At 42.6% G+C, this 26,101-nt stretch overlaps 3 protein-coding genes and 1 non-coding gene across 7 annotated transcripts; 2 read left to right on the top strand and 2 right to left on the bottom strand.

The window, feature by feature from the left end:
• The first annotated feature begins 2,718 nt into the window (after positions 1–2,718).
• LOC4329659 (mitogen-activated protein kinase kinase kinase 3) lies at positions 2,719–9,017 on the top strand. Of its 2 annotated transcripts, none has more exons than XM_015767092.3 (11): positions 2,719–3,334; positions 4,525–5,025; positions 5,528–5,615; positions 5,756–5,818; positions 6,225–6,385; positions 6,474–6,549; positions 7,209–7,268; positions 7,369–7,476; positions 7,620–7,859; positions 8,195–8,313; positions 8,399–9,017. In XM_015767092.3, exons 1-11 carry the CDS (start codon positions 2,937–2,939, stop codon positions 8,652–8,654), a joined length of 2,070 nt encoding a protein of 689 aa, XP_015622578.1. In that variant the 5' UTR covers positions 2,719–2,936; the 3' UTR covers positions 8,655–9,017. The 2 variants fall into 2 exon arrangements, with proteins under 2 accessions (XP_015622578.1, XP_015622577.1); XM_015767091.3 differs by having other exon boundaries at positions 8,396–9,017.
• A 329-nt stretch (positions 9,018–9,346) lies between these two features.
• Positions 9,347–9,419, bottom strand: TRNAF-GAA (transfer RNA phenylalanine (anticodon GAA)). Its single transcript has one exon. It is a non-coding gene; the product is annotated as a tRNA-Phe (tRNA).
• A 4,549-nt stretch (positions 9,420–13,968) lies between these two features.
• LOC4329657 (chaperone protein dnaJ 10) lies at positions 13,969–16,808 on the top strand. Its single transcript, XM_015772155.2, has 10 exons — positions 13,969–14,409; positions 14,500–14,559; positions 14,673–14,755; positions 14,867–15,020; positions 15,163–15,292; positions 15,383–15,541; positions 15,623–15,801; positions 15,968–16,048; positions 16,154–16,279; positions 16,373–16,808. The coding sequence occupies exons 1-10, from the start codon at positions 14,323–14,325 to the stop codon at positions 16,445–16,447; spliced, it is 1,134 nt and encodes a 377-aa protein (XP_015627641.1). The 5' UTR covers positions 13,969–14,322; the 3' UTR covers positions 16,448–16,808.
• Positions 16,809–16,995: 187 nt separating this feature from the next.
• On the bottom strand, positions 16,996–25,226 carry LOC4329656 (ACT domain-containing protein ACR3). Of its 3 annotated transcripts, none has more exons than XM_015772153.3 (9): positions 24,792–25,226; positions 20,564–20,664; positions 20,265–20,349; positions 20,097–20,142; positions 19,859–19,973; positions 19,683–19,750; positions 18,566–19,249; positions 18,259–18,360; positions 16,996–17,651 (listed from the first exon to the last, which is right to left on the bottom strand). In XM_015772153.3, exons 3-9 carry the CDS (start codon positions 20,321–20,323, stop codon positions 17,280–17,282), a joined length of 1,446 nt encoding a protein of 481 aa, XP_015627639.1. In that variant the 5' UTR covers positions 20,324–20,349; positions 20,564–20,664; positions 24,792–25,226; the 3' UTR covers positions 16,996–17,279. The 3 variants fall into 3 exon arrangements, with proteins under 3 accessions (XP_015627639.1, XP_066164097.1, XP_025878365.1); XM_066308000.1 differs by lacking the exon at positions 24,792–25,226 and adding an exon at positions 20,996–21,267; XM_026022580.2 differs by lacking the exons at positions 20,564–20,664; positions 24,792–25,226 and having other exon boundaries at positions 19,859–19,977; positions 20,265–20,351.
• Between the last annotated feature and the right edge of the window lie 875 nt (positions 25,227–26,101).

Here is a 26,101-nt window from a genome sequence, read left to right as displayed (position 1 = left end):
AGCTAATCATCCCTAATCTTTGACTCAACCCCTTGCACGGACAGACACAGTCAGACCGTTGCGTTTGTTAAAAACGAAAAGGTAGCTAGCCATCGACTATGACAGCAAACGCTAGGCTTAATAGCCAGCTATTTAGCTCTTCGACTGTCGCCCTCTCATGCGACTATATACTGGAGCATCGTCAGCGTTTACATCTACGATTCTCGCTCGACAACTCGCCATTGTGCATGGCATATCCAACTAAACATACTCTCTCCATTTCAAAATAAATTAACCTAATTAATATATAATATGACACATTATAAAACTGAACAAACTGTTTCTTGGACGGAGGGAGTAAATGCATATAGCAAGAGTACATATAAAAGGTACGATATATCTAATGAAAATTATTAAATAAGTGAAAACCCATACGTTCTCTAAATTTCTCCATTCACTCTGCACCAATCGAAACACACACTTCCTCCATTCAACATATATTAGTTGTCAGGTGTTTCAATCTTCTCCAAAAACAAAAGTTCTCTAAGTTTAACCAATTTTTTTTAAAAAGTAATTAACATCTATAATATCTAATCAACTCTAAAATTAAGCTTTAATTCAAATTTTCGCTGTGACTGATAAACTAAAAACCAAATGTGATGAAGCCATAAAATTTATAATATATAACTTATCTATATAAGCTATTATCTATAATCTATTACAGTACTATTATATTAATCATCCAAGAACATGCTCAAAGTCCATTGTCAACCTCTATATACCTCCTCTCTACGCACCATTCTTTCTGAATTCGCTGCGAAGGATCCTTCTTGTAGTACTCTCCGTTGAATCTTCGGCTGTCGTCGTTTCAGATGACTCCGGCTAATCATCAGACATCCTGTACGGTAGACTCTTCTTTGCTCAATCTTTTGTGGAGTATAGGCTGTGTTAAGTTCACACTGAAGTTTGAAAGTTTGGTTGAAATTGGTATGATGTGATAGCAAAGTTATGTGTGTATGAAAAATTTGATGTGATGGAAATTGAAAAGTTGGAAGTTTGAAAAAAAACTTTGGTACTAAACAGGGCCATACTATAGGAGTACGTACTTATGGACTAGATCTGTATGCGGTGTTCTAGCACACCACATAGGACGACGACGTAGAAATTTGTGTCAATGAGGATGCGATGGAATAATAATTAGGACCATTTTGCAAATTGACTTTTACTCGTACAATTTATTTGTCACTTTACAAGGTTAATGGTTAATAAAATATATTTTTACAAGTAAGAAAATATTTAAGCACGTAGTGTAGAGTTTGCCTAGACCCCTAAAAATGTAGAGAAGGTGGTGCAGTAATAAAAACAATCAAAGCATCGGCAGATTAAAACAACGGAAATATTTAGTGTTTAAATAGAAGAAAAATGATTTTAAACCATTCATATGAACTAATCAAAGTTTTCGAAAATCCAGCTAAAGCTAGTACAAATTAGTGACTTAAAAACCGTGCGTGTATAGAGTTACAACCTTGGTGTCCATTTTAACTTTCAAGTGATGCTTAATACCTCTAATTTAAAATATAGCAATTTCTAACTATGGTCCCGTTCTTTTCTCCAACAAGGTTGGATGAAAATTAAGATTTTCGTGGCACGTTTTTCAAACTGCTAAATGGTACGTTGCGTGCGGAAACTTTCTATATGAAAGTTGCTCTAAAATATCATATTAATCTATTTTTTAAGTTTGTAATAATTAAAACTCAATCAATTAAACGTTAATACCACCTCGTTTTGCGTAAAAAAATCAATCTTCATCTTCAAGAGAAAAGAACACCACCTATATACTAGTATTATTTATGCTTTGGTCCAAATACTTGCATATTCCCTCCATCCCAAAAAGCTCAACCTACCCCTTCTAGGACAACGAATCTGAACTACCTTTTGTTCAGATTCATTGTCCTGAGAGGTCTCCCATCCCTTTTTAGGTTGATTTTTTTTGACAGAGGGAATACGAGTAAGCTTGCGTTGGAAGGCATAGGGCCTGTTCACTTTGATGAAAAAAAAAAAAACCTTACCAATGCCAAAAATTTGATATAGTTATCAAAATTTGGCAGCAAACTAAATATAGCCACTTTTTTTACAACTTTACCAAAAACTTGGTAATGTTAAAAATGACATCAAAAGTGAACAGGCCCATAATCACGAGGAATGCATGTACTTGTGTGAAATTAAATATAGTATTAAAAAGAAAAAAAAGAAAACTGCAAAACATTTGTAGCACTCGTATCAGTCCAAAACATCTCCTTTTCCTTGACGAACAGATCGGAGTACTCCACTACGGAGTACGTCATCACCCCCCTCGACGTCACCGGTAGGCTGTTTTGTGGGCCCCCACTCCACCACCAAACTCCAAGCGTCCCCTCGCACACGGCTCGCCTCGCGAAGATTCCTCTCTCTCTCCCTCTCCCGCACACACATTCCCCCCCTGGGCCCCACAACCCGCCAATCCGTACGGCCCCCAACACACACACATACCCACCGTCCAGGCCACGCCCAACCCGTGTCACTGTCACGTGGGCCCCACCCGAGATCGTCCCCGCTCGCTGTCGCGTGGGCCCCACCCCCCGATCCGCGGGGCCCGCGCCGCACCTGGCCGCGGGTTGCGACGCACGCAGCACGTAGGCAAGGCAGCTAGCTGTCCCGCACCCCCGCGCTTTTATTACTAGTAGTACTTCTCCTAGCGGCAGCGCAAGCAGCAGGAGAGAACCAAAACAAAAAAAAAAAGAAAAAAAAGGAAGTAAAAAAAAAGAAAGCGGCCTTCTCCTCCAGCTCCACCTCACGCGCGCTTCGCCTCGCCGCGCCTCGTCTCGTGCGGCTGCGGCGGCGGCGGCTGCTGCTGCTGCTCCGGCGGCGGAGGAGGGGGGAAAGGCTCGTTCGGGAATAGGGAGGAACGAGCGGAGGGGATGCCGCTGGGGTGGCTGCGGAGGAAGTGGAGGCGGAGGCGCGACAAGCCCGCGGGGGACGCCGCCGCCGCCTCTACCACGGCGACCTCGCCGAGGGACTCCGTCGACCTGGGGGGAACGTCCGCGTACCCGTCCGCCTGCGCGTCTCCATCCTCCACCACGCCGACGCCGACGCGGTGGGGCGCCGGCGCCAGCGCCGTGCCCCCGCGATGCCCGGGGCCACAGGACCAGCACCACGGGCTGCCGCTCCCGCGGCCGGTGTCCAAGTCGGCGCCGATGCCCCTGGCGTCCCCCGCCGCGGCGCCGCCGTCGCCGTCGCCGCCGGCGTGCGCGTCGGCGGCCGAGTCGGTCTCGGGCGGGAGCTCGTCGGACGACGAGGCGGATCACCGGAATTACAGGTGATTTGCTTCGTACTGGCTGCTCCGTTTTACAGCTACCGACCTGCTATTTTTTTTTCATTTTTGTTTTTGTTTTTGTTTCGGTTTGGTCGGGTACTCCAATTATGGGCGTAGCTGCTACAACTCCAAACCGTGATCGCAACGAATTCGACGCGATTACCCTTTTTCCAGTTCGTTAGTAGTAATCACGAAGTGTGCCGAGTGATAGTGTGATTTAGGGGTCTTGAGTTGACTTCTAAAAGACCAAACTGTGTGGAGACTGAGGCTTCGCAACAACTGCCATACGGCCGTTGACCTCGTCTCTTCTCTCACCGCCTATAGCGTACAAAACCGTATTCCTTTGTTTATTACTAGTATAATTCGGTGGACTTGGGGAGTCAGGCTACCAAAGCGCGTCAAAAGTTCAACCCATCCTTCTTTTTTATTCATTCAATTGTATTTAAGATATTTTATGCTAGGATATTTATGATATTGTTAACTAACAGAATTTCCCGCGTAATTTGTTTGCGTGGAATTCCCGCGCAATTTTGCCCAGATAGAATTGGATTTGATATACAACTATTCCTGCTTTGATAAGAACAAGTTTGTCTTATGTAAACCTTTATCAATAAATCTGCACCGTTGTAATCTAAAACAGCGCAAATCTTTCTCATCTTTCGTTAACGTGGAAATTTTTTAGGCATAGAACAAACATGGCGGCTACTTATAGATAGATAGAATGTCTAATGTATTCCTAACAATCATTCTATGGAAATGAATGCTTTGTTCCACTTGGAGACGCAAATCTTTCTCATCTTTGATTAGCGTGGGAATTTCTTGGCGTAGAACAAATACGGTGGCTACTTATAGATAAATAGAATATCTACTGTTTTCCTCACGATCATTCTATGGAAATGACGCCGAGGTGTTTCTATGCTAGGAGTAGCATTATCTGTTCCTTCAAGAATGATGCCAGAGCATAAAAGAATGCATCTTTTTATGGCGTCAAGCTAAATTTCAACACATTGATGGTTCTTTTCTTTCTGCCTGTAGTTATAGTGCGTGTTTCATGCCTTTGCCCTTTCTGATAGTGTCCCTGTTTGGCTCTATTTTGTTTTCTATTGAAAGATGACCTATTTTGTTTTTCGACAATCTGTTCCTACAGTCCTGGAAGTCCTCTGATATTTCCTGTTTGTTGTTGGAATCTGTAGGTATACAGATCCAGTTGTCCACACTAGCGGAAGGACTGTGCTACCTGATGGTCATAATGGCATGGTAGAAGAGAAGCGTTTTGTATCATGTGGTATTCTCCAGGAGCATCAAAAATTCTTTGAGGTTCCTATTGCAAATGTGAACGAAGTTCATCACATGCAAATCTTTGAACCTTCAACAAGTGAATCTAGTTATTCTCGGGGCAGAATGTTGCCTGAGGATACATTTGCTGTAAGACCAAGAAGTCATTCCCCTGGTCCGAGAGGGCATGCTTATTCTGCTTGCTGCGCAAGAGATTTTGGGTTTACCCCAAGGTCACCAGTGAAAAGGATGGATGATCCTAGGAGTCCATCTCAACCCTTGCCTCTCCCTCCAGTTCCTGTTGCTAGCTCATCCATTCCTTCATCTTCCATTACTTCTAGTCAATTCCAATCACAGTGGAAAAGGGGGAAGCTATTAGGTAGCGGCACATTTGGTCAGGTTTATCTTGGTTTCAACAGGTATGGAGGTTTATCTTATAGAACATTAAAAGAATAATATGGTTTCGAAGTTCACCCAAAGAAGTTACTATGAATGTGACTCATTTTTTCATGTACTTTGCATCCATGCAGGTTCATCTTTGAAGTTTATATAGAATTTTAGTTCTATGGCTAGATCGCAGCTAAATCCTTTGTTTTTCTGTCTAAGGCTGTATACCCAAAATGTTGCTATGTGTAATTTGATTACGTACATGCACAAAAGTTTGATATTTATGTGGACCCACATGTTCAATTCGGTAGGCTAGAACATAGAAAAAGGAGGAGAGGGGGTATGTGAAGTCATAATTATCACATGTATACATGGTTCTATTTAATTTCCTTAAACAAAAGTTGCTACACAACACACTTTTTTGGCATCACATGAGAGCATGAAAGAAAATCTTAGAACTATTTCTATGAATCTATTTCACTCTTGACTCTTATTGTTGCCATCTTGTGATTGATCTTAATTGGCGTTGTACAGTGAAAATGGGCAGTTTTGTGCAATCAAGGAGGTGCAGGTTTTTTTGGACGATTCACATTCAAAGGAACGCCTTAGGCAATTGAATCAGGTCATTTGATTGCCCTATACAATTGATAGGCTGTGTGTCATTTTGAACAATTTATTTTTATTGTAACACAAACACTTTTCCAACCTGTCTCTGACTACATCCTGTTTTGGTTTATTAACTTGTCCATCTTGTAATGACAGGAAATAGATATGCTTAAGCAGCTCTCGCACCAAAATATCGTGCAATATTATGGAAGTGAACTGGTAGGTTCAATATGATTATTGACTAATTGTTCAATAAGCATGTCATGCAGCCACATAATTTTATTCTTTCTCATCTTAGCATATTTGTATTGTGCGTTGCTCATTACAAGATGGATCTGTGAGGGAAAATTATAACATTTTTTTTGGTGGGAACTAATCTGATGATGCATAGACTCACTCTCTGGTGCACAGAGCATAAATTTATGCATCAATTTTGGTTCTAATGCTTAATCGTGCATGCTTTGTCCTTTTCCTCTTTTCTAAAATCAGAGGGTATACGCCCTGGTTCCAGTTTCCACCAAGAAAGGAGACACCATCAGTTTTACTAATTTTGTGTGATTGTTCACTTATTTTCTGAAAGTTCTCATTAAGCTTTGGCTTGCCTAATTTAAACAATTTTGAGCAGGCTGATGAAGCTCTGTCCATCTATCTGGAATATGTTTCTGGAGGTTCAATTCATAAATTACTTAGAGAGTACGGTCCATTTAAGGAACCTGTGATTCGTAATTATACTCGGCAGATTCTTTCAGGGCTTGCCTACTTGCATGGTAGGAATACTGTACACAGGTAATGTAAATTATCCTACACTGTTAGTGATTTTCATGGTAGGCACTGAATACAATGATCACTTTGTAAATTTTATTTTTGTGGACAGAGACATTAAAGGAGCAAACATACTTGTGGGCCCTAATGGTGAAGTCAAACTTGCGGACTTTGGCATGGCTAAACATGTATGCAGTTATATTTTCGTTCTTCCCGGGGTTTTGCTTGTTTGGTTGTGTAGAAGCATCATTAAAACCTCACTGAGACCACAGAAAGCATTTAGTAGTCATCTAACTGAATACTCTCTCCATACTCGTAAAGGAAGTCGTTTAGGACAATGTTTAAGTCAAACCTTGGAAATATAAATCATGAATAACTCTCAAGTTGTTGAGTTTGAAAATATAAAAATTATATGTATAGATTTGTCTTGAAAAATACTTTCATAAAAGTATACATATATCACTTTTCAATAAATATTTTTATAGAAACAAGAAGTCAAAATTGTATTTTGGAGACCGTGTCGCTGTCCTAAACGACTTCCTTTACAAGTACGGAGGGAGTATTAAGTTCCTCCTCTGACAGAATGCTAGATGCAACTCAGTAAAATGTCTTTAACATTGAGCATAAACACTGGCTTCCTCTAAGTTTGAGACTTGGGAGTGATAAAGATCTGTACTATGTCTATAAACTTCCCTTTATGTTGTGGGCTGGTGATGTCATTTCTACATGATTTAAAAAAGATGTCTCTGATGGCTATGGAAGGGCTTCTTCAATTCAACAACAAAATGAATTCCTTTTGAGCTTTGGTTGTCTCTTTTATCTCATTTCAATGCTTATGTTGAAACAGGTGACATCTTTCGCCGAAATACGCTCTTTCAGAGGAAGCCCATACTGGATGGCTCCTGAGGTATACGGTTTCCTGTTTACAACACTTGGAGCACTGTGTCATATGTTATGTAATTTACTTCACCAAGAACGGTTTGTCCAACTAAATGTAAAACGTGCAGGTTGTAATGAATAACAAAGGATATAATCTTGCGGTTGATATATGGAGCCTTGGATGTACAATTATTGAGATGGCAACCGCGAAGCATCCCTGGTATCCGTATGAAGATGTATGCTACTTCGTTTAATATTTACCAAAATGCTTTGTTCCACTTGGAGATGCTATTCTGCCTCTTTTAGTGAAAATAACTGGAGGACTCTTGATACTTCTTTTATAGTTGGTGAGCCTCATGTCAGATTCTTGGTCTTGCAGGTGGCAGCAATATTTAAAATTGCAAACAGTAAAGATATACCAGAAATTCCAGATTGTTTTTCCAAAGAAGGGAAAGATTTCCTAAGTTTGTGCTTAAAGCGTGATCCAGTACAGAGGCCTTCTGCAGCTTCGTTGCTGGGTCACCCTTTTGTCCATGACCATCAGGCTGTAAGAGCACCAACATGCAATGGTACTCAGTTGAGAAATGGAATTTCTTCCCCTGCAGCAAGTCATAGAAAGGTGAGATTTCTGCTCATTTGTTTTTTTCAGAGTCAATGTCGAGCTCTTTTACTCTTTTGAAGTACCAACAGGACATAGTAGATTATATATTTCTAGATGTTTACAAGATCAGAAGACCTTTGTGACTGTCCATTTTATTTGTATCATCGCATCAGATGATGGGGGGCAGTAGGGCTGATTCATGTGTTGCACATAATTCTTTTTAGGAAGCTTGCTTTACATATCTGTTGTTGATAAATTAATTACGTGAAACCAGGTTTAAAGACTGGATTACACGACGTAATTCCCATGTCCGGACATCCTTGTCATGTCTTCAATTTTTTCCCCTTTTGCAGCCAAACAGAGAATCCTCGTCAAGGAGAAACATTGCTCCTCTGCATGGTATCGCAGGACTAAGCGCAAGGGAATTCGCTGGATTTTCCACAGCCTATCCTTCTCCTCACAATACCTCCAGGTATACCATTCTACCTCCTGCCCATCCTTTGTTTCCAAGTTCATCTTGTAACCTACTTCTCAACATGGCCGTGCACGTGCAGCAGCCCAACTGCAGTGAGAGCAAACATGTCTTTACCGGTGTCGCCATGCTCAAGCCCGCTGCGGCAGTTCAAGCAATCAAACTGGAGCTGCCTCCCTTCACCAACGCATCCGGCGCTCTCCCCTGGATTATCAGCAGCAGCCTACCCAAACAATCCCTTGCAGAACCAGTCGAGGCGAAGCGCCGCAGTTCCAGATCCCTGGCTGGAGTTGAGCCAGCCGAGACCTCCAAGCCCATATGGCTCTCCAAAGAGATTCTAGGCCTTCTGACCTGCAGAGTTTCTTGTAGCATGGCTCCTCAAAAGAGATTCTAGGCCGTCTGATCTGATCTGCAGAGTTGTTGTAGATGATATGTGTTGATATCTGACACAAGATAGAGAGGGAGTCGCATATGTTTTTTGTTGACAGATCATTTGTAACTATATATGGCTTACTCTGATCTGATTCATCATTCATTGTATACCATAGGAAAAAGGAGGGCATTAGGATGATCTCTGATGTTCTGTAAATCTGTAGGACTAGAAATGTGGAGTGGAGGCTTGGACCAGTTGCAGAACTTGTAAATTTTTAGAAAATGGAATAAAATATCCCGGCCGCTACACACCCGAAGGAAGTTTTTCTAAATTGTTATAAGCATATTATATGGATACTTGCGATGTTGGCTGATCGAAAAGCTAGGTTTACCCTGAATTTCTAAGGGAGATAGAGAGGTAGGAGAATGCCACTGAACAGCAAGCGGAAGCAGCGGGCCAGTCTGTTTCGTTAGAGTTTCGAATGGAGAGAGATCGACAGGAGGTTTTCAAATTTAAACAGCATATAAGTTAAACAAAAAGATGTAAAGGGGGCCATAGTTTGAAAGATGTATTTTATTTTCTTAAAAGATGAGGGATGAGGCTTTCAAACCAATTTTAAACGGCGCACAAGTTTAAAAAACAAAAATGTACCAAAAACATTGCGGTGAGCGTGGATCGAACACGCGACCTTCAGATCTTCAGTCTGACGCTCTCCCAACTGAGCTATCCCCGCTATGCGTGACAAGGGTCTCTGTTCCACCTATAGTGACGCATAACTTCATAAGTTAGCTTTGGTTTATGCCAATTGAACTCAGAATCTTTGGATTGAAACCACACGTCCATTGCCATTGCACTATCAAATACATCTCGATCCATATATTAGTATCCAACTACCGAACTACGCAAGCATGAAGGCAATTCAACAAGTTCAAGGCCACAAGGGACGTACACCGCCGGTACACGCATACAGGCTATCCATGTACTACACTAGTACACACATACAACAAAGTTATCCATCCATGTACACACCGGGTACACACTACACGCATATGGCCAGATGCGTGCAGAACTGCAGATGCATTAGTTAGGGCCAAGGGGAAAAAAAACTTATGGCTCGTTAACTCGTTTAGCTCAGCTCAGCTCGACTTTTAACTCGTTAAGATAATGAGTCAAGTCAACTGGCTCGACATCAATTGGTCGACGTCACAAGTTGGTGTCTCGATGTGAGCAATAATTAATTCATTCGGTTTCCTAAGTTGTACTTAAATACAACATTAGTTTTGGTATTATAAGTGCACAGAAAGTATTAGTATTGTGCGCGTTTATTGGCTTGTAAGAGGTACCACGCTATGCTTTATTGAGTTACTTTCTTGATTTATTTTGTATTATTTGGTATGTTCATATTAAATTCATTTATGATTTTGGATCCAAACAATGCTTTCGTTCTATTTTAGACACCAGCCTAGGGGTGGTAATGGGTCAAGACCCGTGGATCCTTTCACAACACATCTCAACCCTTAGATATTTTTAGCACAAAAAAATACTAAATTTCAACTCAACCTTTTTACCCAACCCTTACATTTTGTAGGTCAAAATGTTAGGCCAATTACCACCCTACGGCAGCATTGTCTTATTTCTTTTTTATGTTGCACCCCTTAAAGTTAGTCCTATATTTGTCACTAAGCAAGTTATATAACAAAGATAAATAATGATAGCAATTCCGTTAGTTATATATATAACAACGATAATAATATCGATTCGGCTAACTGTATAATAATGATTGATTAAATTTTGACATTGTGTAATATAACTTTATCAAAATAAATGTTATGACCTTCAAATTGTTACTAATATACTACTCAACAAGACTATTAGTCCCGCTCTTTCTTAAAAAAATTAATGATTGGTCAATCTTTATAGCGTTCTAGGCTACTGATGCCCTCATATAGCTTTTGGCAACTATGGCGAATTTTCTTGACCGCAATACTTTACATAGAACTATTACGCAGCCCTCCTGTTACACGAAGCAGTACAAAAGAGTCCCGTAATTCTATCGAAAGTGGAGACACAAAGTTTACGGGTGAGACTCTCTTTACTAATCAATGCTCTAATCAACTGTACAATGAGTAGGCCCCTCCACTCTTTATACAGTGCAATCCAATATATGCAAGGTTCGGTGATGGGCCCAATAAATACATTTGGGCTAGGTCTTCATGGGCCAAACCCAAAATTTCTTAACAAGAACAATGCTATCATGGAAAAAATAAGTGCGGGTATGCGTCACTTAGGTTGAGCCTATTTTGACCTAGTGAAAATTAGCTGAATTTAAACATCTTCCAAATGAAGAACCCTAGCTTTAATGACTACATGGATCATGGATGGAAAATTAACGTGGAATAGAATCGAATCGAATCCCTGTGGCCATGTGAATATGTGATGCAAATGATGGAGCCCTGCAGGACATGGAGGGGACATGCATCATCCCAGGCAGTGTAAAGCCATCTCCCATCACATGTGCACAACCTTTATAGCTTAGCCCTTTTGGTCCCTGCCTTGCCTCTCTCCCAACAAACTTTGCCCAGTGCTGCAGCATTGTGTGTTGTGTGTGTTGTGCTTGAGGGGTTTTTATGTCTGCATATTTCCAGGGGTTGGCTGGTCCAGGGGGTTGCTGCAGTGTACACTAGTTAATCAACATCAAGGAAGATTCCCACTTAGCTCTCCAGCAGAAATTAAAAAAAAAAACTAAGGTGAAGTATATTCAATTGCATTCATTGGGCATGTTGCACTTCATTTTTACTAAAGTAACTAAAACATGCAACATTGTTAGGATACGATACCTTTTTTTCCTGCCATGGTTAAATTAAGGATATGATACAACTGATGAAATAGGAAGCTAATGTGATTCATGGTGGCTAGCTTTGCTGAACTTGGGTCGGTTTTATTTTTAATATGAAAAACACAAGAAGCAAAAGGATGTTGTAAAATATTGGTACTTATTTTTTCTAAAATATTTAAAATAATAATTAAGTTTTTTTTTGGATTTGCCCCCAAGACTTTTTTTTATAACAGGCATTCATAATACCCGGCTTTTAAACAAAGCCGAAGATAACGGCACAGAAGTCTTACACAACACAAAGAAAAACAAGTGACTTAAGGGAACAGACTAACGCTGGAGCATAGGTATCACTGGAGAGGCCCAACAATCAGAAAAAACACACCCCCGGACACCCTAAAACAAGGCACCTAACATGCTAAACCAAAACCCAACCCCTTAGCCTGTTCCAAGACTTCCAGATATTAATTCTTTTTTTAAAAAAAATCAGAGTTTGTTTTTTTTTTTAAAAAAAGATGATCTGGTTCATTTACAAGTTTGTGGGAAAAAAATACAAAAAATGTCATGGCTTACTAACGACTAGGCTTTTTACCTGCTCCTACATAAACAATGTGGCTACCACAAGTCCACAAGTCGTAATCATGCACATCCATTCATTAACAAACTCTAAAGAATCCCGCAAAAAAAAAAAACAAACTCTAAAGAAGAAAGGGAAAAGCAAAAGGCACAATCCTTTCATTTAAAAAAGGTCTGCGGGATCTCAAACCGAAGTGATTAATAACATGCAGGAGTTAGTATATATATATTGACATAAGACTGAATCAAATCAAAGATACATCTATATAAATACCAATTTATGTTACTATATATATGTGTGCACTATTTTGTTGGGGTATTACTAGATTTCAAGCACATGGAAAATTGCATATTTTCAATCACCTGAAATTGCACACTCATAAGTCTAAAATTATAATAGTATGCAAGGTGCATTTTTATTTCTATTTAACTGTAAGTTTGTTGCTATATGGATTTACTTTATTTTTATCCATGTTTAAATATTTTTCATGTAATTTTGTAAAAAATTTTGCATGTAATTTTGTAAAACTTATGTATAAATGTTTTTCAACGTTTTATACAAGAAAAAAAAGGACTAGGAATGATAATTATTGGATTGACATTAAAGTAACGAGATAAGTTACTGGAAATTTTGAAAATTCTCAGCTAAATTCTAGCCACTCCCATTTTATCTTATATGGAGTAGCTAACTACAAATTTGCACAAAACCCCTGTTTCAAAAGTTTCTCTAAAAAGAACACACCTATATTCCGAAATTTTCAAATTCCTTTTTCCCCATCCCTCAAAGCTAATCCTTTTATGTATAACCCTATCATGGTCACTATTCACTAACATGTCCCGGCTATATAGTTCTATGTGTTTAGTACGTTCCTCTCATTTTACTTATAAGTGGAGATGTTGAATATATAGGTTGTGGGTCTGGTATTAGGGGAGAAAGTAGGTAGTCCGCAAACCCCCTTTAGGGTGTGTTTAGTTCACGCTAAAATTAAAAGTTTGGTTGAAATTGAAATAATTTGATGGAAAAGTTAGAAATTTATGTGTGTAGGAAAGTTTTGATGTGATAGAAAAGTTAAAAATTTGAAGAAAAAGTTTGGAATTAAACGAGGCCTTAGGTCGCTTACCCTATAACCCTATAAGTGGGCTACGGGCTAGGCACTTACGCTTAACTGTGGTTCCAGTTTCATACAGTCACAGACTCATAGTACATCTCTTTCACAAACATTAATTAATAACCTGTTTAACCAAAAGGTAAGGGTATAATAATCTACTCACTTCGTACTATTCTAAGTGTAGTTCTGGTTTCTATGTCTAACGTTTCACCGTCTGTCTTATTTTAAAAACATAAAAAATTAAGTCATGTATAAAGTACTTCCTCCGTCCCAAAATATAGGTATTTTTAAGGTTGGTACGGACATTAAGAAAGTAGGTGAGAATGATTGGAGAAGGTGTGTGATTGGTTGAAAAAAAAAGTAGGTGAAGGATAATGGTTCTGATTGGTTGAGAGGAGGAGGTAGGTAGAAAAATAGCTTCATTTTGAGACACGGTACTGTGCTACAAATAGCTACATTTTAGGACGGAGGTAGCACTACTCATGTTTTGTCATCTAACAACAATAAAATAATAATCATAAAAAGCATTTCAAATAAGAAGTACGGTAAAATGTTGAACGCTTAAATACACAACCGTACTTGAAATGGGATGGAGGGAGCAGACGAGTAGTAACCATTTAAAAATGCTTGATTTGATTCCCCGGGGTCCACTGCCCATTTGCCCCCAAGGAGGAGGAAATATAGAAAAACAAAAGGAGAAATAAGTTTCTTTTTTCAAAAAAAAGAGAAAGAAAACCGGGCGACCTGTGCTGTTCTGCCACCTCGCGCCGCGCGGCGCATTTGCGCCATTTGTTTAGCTCGCCATGTCCGCCACCACCTTCCCTCACCAGCATCGCCTCGCCGCCCAGCTGCTGCCGCTGCGCTTGCGCGTCCTCACTGGAAAGATGGCCCCCCTCTGCTCTGGCCCCTCTCCACTGCGGTATGAATGAATGATGCGCCTTTTCTCCCTCCCCCCGCCCAGATCGATCGCCAGACCTGCACTTTCCAGTTCCCCATCCATGCTCTGTCTGCTTCATCCTGTCCCAGCTTCTTCTTCTTCTTCTTCTTGTTGTTGTTGTTGTTCTTGGTGCGGGAGGGTGTTCTTGGGGTAGGGAGCAGCATCGGCGGCGGCGGCGGTCATGGCGAAGGAGACCGAGTTCTACGACGTGCTCGGCGTCTGCCCCGCCGCCTCCGACGACGAGATCCGCAAGGCCTACTACATCAAGGTCTTGCTTCTTGCTTGTTATGCCAACTCTGCTCGGAGAGTCGGTGCTGATTTGTTTTTTTTTTTCGGTTTTTGGTTTCTTGATGTCCAGGCGAGGCAGGTGCATCCTGACAAGAACCCCAATGATCCGCAAGCCGCCGAGAAATTCCAGGTTGTTTCCTGCTACTCAGCTCAAGTTGGTTTCTTGCTTGGATGGTTTTTTTTTAATTAAATTCAGTTTGCTTTGTCTGACCAGCTGAGCTTTCTTGGGTGGATTTTTTGCAGGCTCTCGGAGAGGCCTACCAGGTGCTGAGTGATCCTCTTCAGAGGAAGGCCTACGATGGCTATGGCAAGACCAGCATTTCCAAGTAGCCAAACAAACCCATCTGAGATGATTGATTGACTCTCTGCAGTCTGTGGCAATTCAAGTTTCAGGTTAACAAATGTTTTGTTTTGTTTTGTTTTGTTTGTTTTTTCAGGGAGAACATGCTGGATGGCACTGTGGTGTTCACCCTTCTTTTCGGGAGTGAGCTGTTTGAGGACTACATTGGCCACCTTGCAATGGCAACAATGGCTTCCTCCGAGATGGCCAGCGACAATGACAACCCTGAAAAGCTTCAGGACAGGCTCAAGGTCAGTGAGCTCAATAGCCATTGCAGCCATCTGTGATTATGGATGCTCCAAAGCCAGTTTGATTTTTCTCTCCTTTCTGATGGAATGTTGGCACTAGACTAGTTGATACTAACCATTCTGTTCTATGTTTATTGTGACAAAGGGTGTGCAAAGGGAAAGAGAAGAGAAGCTAGCAAGATTCCTCAAGGAGTTCCTCTCGCAATACGTTCGTGGTGACCAGGAAGGATTCGCAAGCCGTGCCGAATCCGAGGCCAAGAGGCTGTCCAGCACTTGTCAGTCTGATCGATCCCCGCAATTCATTTCGATCTCTATGCCAATCTAAGAAAAGCTTCTTTTAACTGTTCTGAAATGCCATTGCTCAGCATCTGGACTAGACATTCTTCGCACAATTGGATATGTGTACTCCCGGCAAGCTGCAAAGGAGCTTGGCAAGAAGGCCATGTACCTTGGAGTCCCATTCCTGGCAGAGTGGGTGAGGAACAAGGGTCACCTATGGAGGTCACAGATCACCGCGGCGAAAGGTGAAAATCTCGCAAACCGGGGCTTTTGGTGTGTATTCATTAAAATTGCTGACTGATTAGAGGACAAAAAGAACAATGCAGGAGCCTTGCAGTTGCTGCAGCTGCAAGAGGAGGCCTGCCGGCAGAGCGGTAAGGACGGCTTGGCCACCGAGAGGGATGTCGATCTGCAGATGAGGATGAACAAAGACCTGATGATGAGCTCACTGTGGAAGCTGAATATTGTTGATATTGAAGTGACCCTTCTACACGTTTGTGAAATGGTATGCCTCAAGATATCATAGAAATTTGCAGTGATATGATTAATAGTTAGTTGGTAGTATCTGAACTGCGATCGCCAAGTAGCACGACATGCCTGTCTTATCTTCCAGGTTAACATGTCAAAATGATTAGTACATTAAATTGAATTGATTCTCTTGTACTTGTTAGGTGTTGCATGAAAACAATGTCAAGAAAGAGGATCTCAAGGCTCGTGCAATGGCACTGAAAATTCTTGGGAAGATATTCCAGGTATATGTTACTTGGCCTTTTCATTAGGATAATTCATACCGCTACATGAGATTTATTTTATCATAATTTGCAAATACCATATTAATTCAATTGGACTACAAACAGAGGGACAAGGAGGCATTGCCAGGACCATCAAAACCGACCATTCTCGATGATGACAGCAGCTCTGATGAAAGTTCAGATGACGACGTGGCTCGGACAGTGCCTTATCGGACTCCTGCAGTTACTCAGGCAATTACTAAACTAAGCAGCTTTTATGTTGCATAGCAAAGCATTGCATAATCAAGTGCCTGCTAATATTAGTTCCCATGTTTTGTGGTTCAGGGAATTGGCAGGTTATTCAGATGCTTATGCAACCCAGCATATGATGTTGACGATGACTTTGAACCACGCAAATGAGTGGTAAAGTAGCAGAGAGGTTGCAACTATTTAAGAGATCCCTGAATCTTTCCAGATTATGTGCTTCTGAACAGTTGGGGATCATGCATCACCATAATTTGTCTGGGTGTGCATTGTAGATTCTACTGCAGCACTGGTGATCAGGCCATTAGCTCAAAATCGTTCTTTTTCTGTCCATGAACAGTAGATTCTTTCTTGGTTTTTGATATAGATTTTATCGAATTGTGTGGTGTTTATGTAATTGTTTGGTTTGGGAGTTGTCAAAAGAAAGAAAGCAAGAACAAGTGTAACTGGAAGTCCATTTCTCTCTGATTTTAAAATCACATGTAAAACTCTGACATGAAAAATCAACTTTTGATCCTATCGTCTGCCTACTGTCACCATCCTCTGCTCTAAAGATCTTCTATCTCATATTGACATCCCTGATTGCTGACCTGCCAGATGAATGCTGTCAAACTCCAAAAAGAGTGATCTACTGAAATTTCTTTGAGCTTCTGCTAGAAAGATGCTGTACAAAAGATGAACAGATAGCTCAAAAAGCTCATTCATGCAACTCAAGAGCAGTCTGCATTCTGCAATCTGCATTGCACAGAACAGAACCAACACCATGGATCCAGCATTTTTTTCTCATTTCCTACACTGGTAGGTAGAGCTCCTTATGGTTTATGGACTATACAACAACAGCAATTTCTTTTTCTGCCATATGCCACACGCAGTTTCTCACCCTCACCCCCTAAACTCTAAAATTTCAACTGAAATCTCCTTCTCCTTATGGCGATTTGCGCAACCCGAAAAAGGGACCATAATTCTTCAGAGATTCAGGTGAATTATATCATGCTCTGAGCTTGGCGAAGAGGTTGCCGAAGGAGAAGAAGCTGGTCCTGGACAGGGCGCCGGAGGCAGGCTGCCCCGGCGACTTGCCGTTGGCGGCGGCGGCGGCGGCGGCGGAGGAGGAGGAGGGGGAGGAGGGCACCTTCTTGACGTTGAGCATGACGGTGTGGCCGACCTGGACGCGGAGGCCCTCGATGGTCTTCATGTCCACCGGCTCGCCGGAGGCGTCGCGGACGTAGAAGACGTTGATGGCCTGGCCGCCGACCGTCGTGACGTCGGCCCTCGTCACCGTCAGGCCGTGCTCCCTGAGCACCCGCGTCACGTCGGACAGCAGCCCGACCCTGTCCCTGCCGCACAGCTCCAGGGTGAATCCCTGCATCATCAACCACCAGTGTTAGCACATATTCAAGCTCCAGTTCGAGCTGAAAGAGATCCTCTGACTTAACGCCATATCAAAGTGGAACTCACATGTCAGTGACTCAATTGTATGTGTATGCATGTGTAGTTAAGTCAGAGGATTTGCTTCTCGGTGTTCGAGCTATTGTACTGGTCGGTGCATGTAACTCAATCTGACTTTTATCTTTTTTCTTTTTCAGAAATAGAATCAGAATTCAGTCAAAGGTATATATGAAAATGGAGAAAAGACAGGTAGAAGGGCAGTATGTTACTACTGGTTAATAGAACTAAATGATGAACTGAAACAGTGTACTGAAAAAAATGAACAGATTAATGTGGTACCAGGTGCTGTAGCAAAACCGACATACTAGTAACAGAGTTCAGTGTGAGTGTATCGATCAATCAATGTGACTTTACTACTAGGAGAACTATACACCATAATCTGCAACATGTCCTGATTAATCCCTTGTTCCAGATGCAGCCAAGCTCAGAAATTCTTTTGCAAAATACTACTAACAGTTACTACTTCTACTGATGCAGTGATGCTAGTTGCTTGTACAGACAGTGGCAAAGAAGGTTCAGACCTCAGATACTCTTCTGGAGATGGCCGCTTCAAGGCACTTGATCACCCTCCCTGCTTCGTCCTTCTGTAGCGTGCGCCCATCCTTCCGACGAATGTACAGCTCCTGACAATATTAAAATAAAAAAAAGGAAGTTCATTGCAATGTCAAAAGTCAACGTTGACCGAGTCGCGGCGCAGAGCTCCTTTGAAATGCAGGAATATTCTTTCTACAAATCGAATTATTTCATGTGAAATTCTTAGCATTGTCGTGGTAGGAGCTTCGATATGGTAGTAGCAGCTGTTGACATGCTAGAGTCCAGAGTACACACCTGGATGCCGTAGATGCCGTCGGAGGAGACGGAGGCGTGGGAGACGACGTAGTGCATGTCGGTGAGCGTGCACACGATGTCGAACAGCAGCTTGGACCTGTCCCTGCACTTGACGTTCACCACCGAGTAGTCCTTCTCCTCGCAGTGCTCCACCGTCACCACCGGCCTCTCCTCCGCCGCCGCCGCGTTCCCGGCCTCGCCCGACACGATGGCGCGGCTGTCGAGGCCGTCGTCGTCGTCGGCGTCCACGTCGGCGTGCATCAACTGGTGGAGCCGCCGGTCGACGTGGGTGTTCGACCCGGCGCCGCCGGAGGAGAAGAAGTTGGCGTGCGCCGGGCCGTCGTCGCCGTCGCCGTCGTCGCCGCCGGCGTGGCCGCGGAGGACGAGGCGGAGGCGGTGCTCGATCCGGGACAGGCGGCACGGGTCGCCGACGGCCTGCCCCGACGCGACGTCGTTCACGTACACGACGCAGGCGACGCGGGCGCGGTGCGTCCACACCTCGGCGGCGAGCACGTTGCAGCCGAGCTCGGCGAGCACGGCGAAGACCTCGGAGAGGAGGCCCGTCCGGTCGGGCCCCTTGAGCTCGATGGCGGTGTGGTCGCCGATGGAGTGCATCCCCACCGACCTCACCGGCGACGACCCGCCCTTCGCGCCACCCAGCAGGTTGCTGTCTGGGCCTAACGCCTGCAATTTTAACCAAATTGATACTGCCACTTCAGTTTTCAGTTTTTCACTTCAACTTTAATTTACACTTCAGTGTAAATCTATAGTCACAAAAAAATTCTTGATTTCATGGAAAGTTTTCAAAGGAATTGTTGGCTCCATATCTCCACTATCCATTCCAAACACCTCATGAAAAATAGTACTGCGGTCTAAATTTGTAATTCATTAAAGGAAAACCTTTAAAATGTTTTTCAAAAACTGAAACACATACTGACATGATGAACAGATACGAAAATACTTCACCTAAACTACCAATACTTTCAAACCAAACACTATCAGGATGCAGTTGCACCAAAAATAATTCTGAAAGCTTGATATAGAGGATAAAATAGGTTTTCAACTTTCAGGTGGTAAATTTTAAGACCAATTTTCAGGTGGAAAAAAAATTACAAACCTTCTCAATGTGCTTAATGGTCTTCTCATCAGTCACCTTCTGCCCTTGCTTGTCCACCACATGAAACACTGCATCAGGTTGTAACAGACATCATGAATAAACCGGCAATTGATGTCCGCGAACCATACATGAGTTTGCATATATATGATATAATTGCATAGCATAGGCTGCCTTACCATCCATGAACCATCCACCATCAGAGGTGATGTACGCCTTCGAGATGGCGAGATCGAGATCGCTCAGAACTTGCACCACCTCCAACAGGATGCCATTCTTGTTCATGCTGTCGACCTACCTCCAAACGCAAACAGACGGTGCTCGAAGCAATCAGTGAAACGGTTCTTGAATATTGGAAGCAGTGTTCAGTAAGATTATCCAGTCAAGTTTTGAGAGAGAGTAGTAAGTAGTTCTTACCTTCACTAAGGTGCAGTCGCTGCAGGTGCTGTTGTCAATGCATACCCTGCAGAAAATTATCAGCTTGTTAGCTACAGAAAGTAGCGGAGCTTCCGACAATAGCCTGAAATGAAACAGGATAATGATATGAGGAGCTCTGGAATTTAGATGTTTAAATTAGAGATCCACCTAGGAGGGTTGATGCGCTGACTGAAGTTCTCATACTCCGGATCAAAGTAAGGCAGCATATCTTCCAAGGTTACGAATCTTCCCTCTGAAAGAATTACGAGTTGAAAACCAGCACTGTCATGATGCGAGGTATGCAGATATATATAAGCAAACAGAAGTACACAGTTTCGTCTTGTGAACCATCTGTGATAGTTTCCAATCATGAGGGTAGAAACTTCGATCTTAAAATCATCACCGGACCAATGATGGGCTCCTCATAAAGAAGATCTAAATTACTTTAGAGAGTAGATTAGACCAACCTTTCAGTAGATTCTTCTTTCAGCAGGGCCTGAAAGTTCACTGGAAAATTTTCGATGGCTTCAATCAAAAGCTAACCCCCAACACTTCACGCTTTAGTATCCTGAAAAAGTCATGAGCAGTTTCGAGTCAATTTCTGTACAACGATACCTGAAACCTGAACGCACCTGCTCACCCTGAAAACTGCCTGTCAAAAATTCAGACACTGACATGGAACACATAAAAACTCAAGAATCGCAGGCAGAACTGGATCGAAATCTGGATCAGAAGTTCAGAGCACATCGCTTATAACCATAAAAAAAGGCAACCAACTTGAACCACTGTGATCAGAAAACTAACAATTGCCAAGAAACCATGGGCTACTGCAAACACAACATATACACATCTCCCTGAAAGCAATCCACCCCCATTGATCAATCAATCAATCACCTCACCTCACAGAAGCAAGATACTCTTTTGCCTGGATGAACAAATCAGAGAGGGGCGCACAGATCTGCATACTTTATTGAGTGCTCGTGATGCATGAATCAACAGCCACCCACAACCGATGGCCAAGAATTGCTTGCTGCTGCTGGCTGGGGATCCAATCCAATCATCCCAACTAGAGCTAGAATAATCGCCCGGCCTGAGGAATCAAGAACCACGTCACGGTGACTGGATGTGGGGATAAAAGAAAAGAAATGCACACCCGCTTTGCGCCGCAGATGACAAAATCGATCTGCTTTTTTTTGTTTTGTTTTTTCAGTCCCACCCGCCGGATTCTCGAGCGAGTGCGCGTGCGTGCCAGCATTGGGAGGAATTTTTTTCCCACCGCCTCGGTTGATGATGGTGGCGGCTTCGGTTGGCGTTGGCGTTGGCCCTGCTTGCGGCGATCGCCATGACTGAATCTTGAGAAGACCTTTTCTATTATCTGAACTTATTAGGGTTCGTTGTGGTTTGTTACTTATACCTGTTATTACTGTGTTTTTTTTATTTCAGAGGTTCTTGTTGTGATGTTGATTAGGCCGAATTTTTTATTCATAATAATTAATAATGCAGAAATTAAATATATAATAAAGCAAAGTCAATTTTTACGAAAATAGGAAGGACACTATTGCATAGGACGTCCAGGTGTGGATGCTGTTGTAGACAACGTCCAGATGGGGACGCTTCTTACAAGGGCGTCCATAATGCTGCAGTTGAAGACCCCAAAGAGCCGTCCAATTCACCGGACTAAGATTGGACTTTGGATCCAATCACACAATGGTCGAACTCTGCCTCGTTACTCCTATGCAGACTATTGTCTCTTGTTGATTGCTTGCTTGCCGAGTAGGCACCGCTCTCTACCTGATCTGCCAGACAGGGTCGCCATCCCCCGGCTCTCCTTCAATGCTTCCGCTGTTCCGCATGACGGACACTCTACTCGGGGTCATATGTGAACAGCCACCACTTTTATTTTGAGATATTTGATTAGTTTGGTTTTTGTTCTGGTCCATTGTTTACTACGCATCGAGCTCTCTGCTGACTGAATCTTGAGAAGCGGCCGCCAGATGAACTGCATGCGAGGTTTTCGATCGATGCTTTTTTTCCTTTTGCAACAAGCCAGAGATTGGAAGTCATCGGGCGACAGATGATCTGATAGAAGGAGGATGTTTGCGTCCTACCCTTCGTAATTTTGCATTCTTTGTAAACTTTCTATTGCAGAACATATACACCTGAATACCAAAATCTATGAACTGAGCATACTTGCTCGGCCAGCCACCTGGAGTGAGGCGATGCCTGGACTTGCTGTTAGGAACCAAGAGGGGCGGACAGACGACGCAACACAAGCCGGCACGAGTGGGTTATTGTTCCAGCATGACTCAACCAGAACGTGGATAGCGGCTGCGACCTCCCGGTGTGAAGGCAAAAAGCGGCGGCGTCCTCTCCGGATTCGAGAGCCTTCGAGGTGAGTTGAGGTGAACTGCAATGGCAGATTCCTGACATTGTGGAGACGGAAGCCGGAAGGCGGCTGTTGCAGTCTCCCAGAGTCGAGGTGAACGGCGGGCATGGCAGCACCTTGCCCGAGCCCTGCACCAACATTGGGCCTGAGGAGAGGAGAGTCGACGATGGCGCCTCTCCGCATGGCGGCATGGGCGCCCCAAACCGAGCCTGGACGTGCTTCGGTACAGCGTCCACCTCTGGACACTTCTTGGAACAGCGTCCAAATCTGGACGCCCTTTGAAACAACGTCCATCCTATTTTTACAAATTCAATTTAAGATTTACCACTTATTTAATTCAAGACTTATTAATTAATATAAATAAAAAATTCGGTTGATTAGGTCTTATTTTTCCAGCGTTGCATGCCGCGGTTAGGGCCCACCTGTCAGTTAGTAGCACGTGTTTGAATACGAAAATGGCAACTTTAAGTTAAATGTTATTATTTAAATCATTTATTCTCAATATCTCTAATTTTATTGGGTGCATGTATTGTATTTATTATGATGATATGAACAAGAAAAATGATAATAATTGGTTTTTGGTCTTTGGACTAAGGATAGTTATGTCTTGTATTTTAAAATAGATGGAGCATTGCCCAGTTTTGAACAATATGGAGTTTAAAGAGCAAATAATCGTGAAAAGTTAAATGCAAAATGATCAGATTTACTCGCTCTGTCTCAGAATATAACAATCTAGAATCGGATGGGATACATCTATTATAAAACATCCATTTCAGTTGTAGATTACTATATCCACATGATGAAGGGAATAGTTTTTTTTAACAAAACAAGTAATCTTGTTCAAGATTTTTAAGTGCGAGAAAGGTCATCGGTTCACTATTGTATATAGTTTGTAGTTAGGTGAACGATTTTGTATGAAGATACTAATGTGAAATGTTCCTTTTTTTTTGTTGTTTTTCTGAAACAAACAGAGAGTATAAAGTTACTTACAAATAGGCAAGCAAGTACTTGAAACAATTGGGGATTAATCACTAATCACAGAGATGTCCTAAGACCTAAACCTAACCTACTACTCTGTAAAAAAAATCAAATATGTCCAAATTTAAATATAGGGTTTGATTTTTTTTTTGAACGGAGGGTAGATTAATCAGCAGGGTGATAGACCAAATCATCTTTGCCTTGGTAATCCACATGGTCTCAAGTCAACTGGTAAGAGGAATTCACATTTCTGAATTTCTGATTGGCACATAATTGCCTTTTATCCAGGTAGGAGTAGTTAATTGCGGAGTAGTCAACTACCACTGGTGGTCAGCCAGCCACGTGGCCCGGTGGGGCACCTGTCACCGACAGGCGGGCCCAATCCGCTGCGCGAGAGGAGGCCAGGCAGCCAGCCACGCGCGCTTTACGCTTTCCCAAAAAGGGAATCCGCTTTCCGCAGGTGCGGCGGGCGGCGGCGCCTCCCCGATTGGAATCTCGATGCCACGTGGAGCACTCCCTTCCGTCCGATCTCCATCCGACGGTCCAGATAGGCCACGCGCCCCCCTTCCTCCTATCAGCAGCGTGTGGCACGGTAACTACAGTACTATACTACTGCTACTGCTACATCAATCAAAGGCTTCCCAAAACAAGCAAACAAAAATGAACAAAAAAAAAACTCTATGCAATTAATTAACTAATTAATTGTACGTGGTGCTACCAGAGAGATACGACTACAGTGTACATGCGCCGTCACAAGCCAACCATCCAATCTCCAATCATAACATCCATGATTTTCTTTCCCCTTTAATTAATTAATTAATTAATTAATTCTCTCCTCCCTCTGATCGCGACCAGAAGAAACAATAAAGACACAGAGATTTTGCAACAAAGTGGACGAGTGGGGCCCACCGGTCGGCGACTGCAGCCGACGGCTGATGGAGGCAGTAGTAGTAACAGCAGCAGCAACAGTAGGGCAGATGGGGGGCTTCGAAAGAGAGATTTTTGCTTTCCCAATCAACATGATGCAAACCAGCCAAGAACCAAGACAAAACTCTCTCTGTTTTTATTTTTTTTTGTTTTGTTTTTTTGAAAAATACTTAGAACAGAAAAAAAAGAAGAAGAAGGAAAGAAACAGAGACACGAACAGCAAGTCGGTTGTGTCGGCCCACCTGATTGACGAAGACTGCAATCATTCGACGCTAATAAACATAAAAATGAAAATGAAAAACAACACGATTCTAATCTACCGTCAAACAAGGCAAACCAAAGAATCCAGGAGAGAAATAATTTAAGAGAGAAAAAGAGAGAGAGATTGGTAAAGCGTTAATTACCACTGTTCTTGGATTCCCTCTTAATTCTCTCCTCCTTTTTCCTTCTACTTGCTGCTGCTGTTCTTGGCTTCTTGAGATTTTGAGATTTTTGATTCGCGCGTCGTCTTACATCTCACGCAGCCGGAGCACGGCTAGCTGAGAGGAAGAAGAAGAAGAAGAAGAAGAAGAAGAAGAAGAAGAAGAAGAAGAAGAAGAAGAAGAGCTCTCTGTTAGTGTAAGGAAGGGGAGAGAAGAGGAGAGACCATGGGAGGAAGAAGAATCAAATCAAGAAAAAGGGACGGCAAAAGGAAGGGAGATATGGATGAATGGATGGATGGATGGAGGGGGGAGAGGGCAAATGGGCCTAGTAGGGGAGAGATGACAGGGAAAGAGGGACTCACACTGCCTCTCCACATATGCCCCCACTTTGGATGATACCCCGATACCTTCCCTTTCCTCTTCCCCTCCTCCGTCGAGGATTATATAGTCCCGCGCGGACCGGGGAAGTCCAGGATAGCGCTCGCCGTGGCGACTGTGTGTGTGTGTGGGGGGGGGGGGGAGTCAGACCGAGTGGCGAGACACATGTGAGAGGTAAATGCGGATAGTGTATGACAAGCGATGCCAAGTAGCCATGTAGTCGATGGTGTGGCGTTTGTTAGAAGGTACAACTAAGCATGCGGTGGTTGTTGCGCTAGCTGGTGTTTCGGATTTGTAAAGTGTGCATTATTCACATGTTTTTTATTGTGCATGTTAATTAAGATCATGGTTGCTTGGATGGTAAACGGTAACATACCATGGGTTCGTACTATAAATTGTTCATGCGCATTCTCACGATGTTCTCTTATACCCTCGTCTCTCTCTCATCCCTTGTCTAGGACTATAGGTCTTGTGAGTACTCGAAAAGTCTAGAATATCACCCCACAATTATGAGGGGAGGCCATGTATGGTAATTCTAGATAGCATACGACAAGTGCAATGTAATCATGGCGTTGATTGTGTGGAGTTTGTTAGAAGGTATAGTTAAGCATGTTATGGTTTTTATTATGCTTGTTACGATTATGGGTTGTCTAGTAAACGACAACAAACTATCAGTTTGTGTGGCCAAAATCTTCATGTGAATTCGTGATGTTTCATGTACGATTATAAGAAAAATGAGGTAAACCTACCTAAACGTACAATGCCGATGAGTAATCTTCCGCTAGGATTATATAGTCTCATGAGAATTGGGGACTTCTACATATTTGTTATATAGTCTACATATTTGCTGGGATTATAAACAACAACGCACTATTAGTTTGTGTGATCAAGATGTTCGTGATGTTTTGTGTATG

The sequence above is a fragment of the Oryza sativa genome, chromosome 2, assembly GCF_034140825.1.
Source record: "Oryza sativa Japonica Group chromosome 2, ASM3414082v1".
NCBI lineage: Eukaryota > Viridiplantae > Streptophyta > Magnoliopsida > Poales > Poaceae > Oryza > Oryza sativa.
This window is presented reverse-complemented; position numbering and strand designations above follow the sequence as displayed.

What these genes read in the sequence shown, in the direction of transcription:
- LOC4329659 (XM_015767091.3), top strand. Translation starts at nt 2,937, where the DNA reads ATGCCGCTGGGGTGGCTGCGGAGGAAGTGGAGGCGGAGGCGCGACAAG. An exon ending in GGTAGGAATACTGTACACAG is followed by an intron (nt 6,386 to 6,473) that starts GTAATGTAAATT and finishes TTTTGTGGACAG; the next exon opens with AGACATTAAAGGAGCAAACA. An exon ending in CTGCAGCAAGTCATAGAAAG is followed by an intron (nt 7,860 to 8,194) that starts GTGAGATTTCTG and finishes CCCCTTTTGCAG; the next exon opens with CCAAACAGAGAATCCTCGTC.
- LOC4329657 (XM_015772155.2), top strand. Translation starts at nt 14,323, where the DNA reads ATGGCGAAGGAGACCGAGTTCTACGACGTGCTCGGCGTCTGCCCCGCC. An exon ending in AAGCCGCCGAGAAATTCCAG is followed by an intron (nt 14,560 to 14,672) that starts GTTGTTTCCTGC and finishes GATTTTTTGCAG; the next exon opens with GCTCTCGGAGAGGCCTACCA. An exon ending in AGCTTCAGGACAGGCTCAAG is followed by an intron (nt 15,021 to 15,162) that starts GTCAGTGAGCTC and finishes ATTGTGACAAAG; the next exon opens with GGTGTGCAAAGGGAAAGAGA.
- LOC4329656 (XM_015772153.3), bottom strand. Translation starts at nt 20,323, where the DNA reads ATGCTGCCTTACTTTGATCCGGAGTATGAGAACTTCAGTCAGCGCATC. An exon ending in GCGACTGCACCTTAGTGAAG is followed by an intron (nt 19,974 to 20,096) that starts GTAAGAACTACT and finishes GTTTGGAGGTAG; the next exon opens with GTCGACAGCATGAACAAGAA. An exon ending in ACGGCATCTACGGCATCCAG is followed by an intron (nt 18,361 to 18,565) that starts GTGTGTACTCTG and finishes TAATATTGTCAG; the next exon opens with GAGCTGTACATTCGTCGGAA.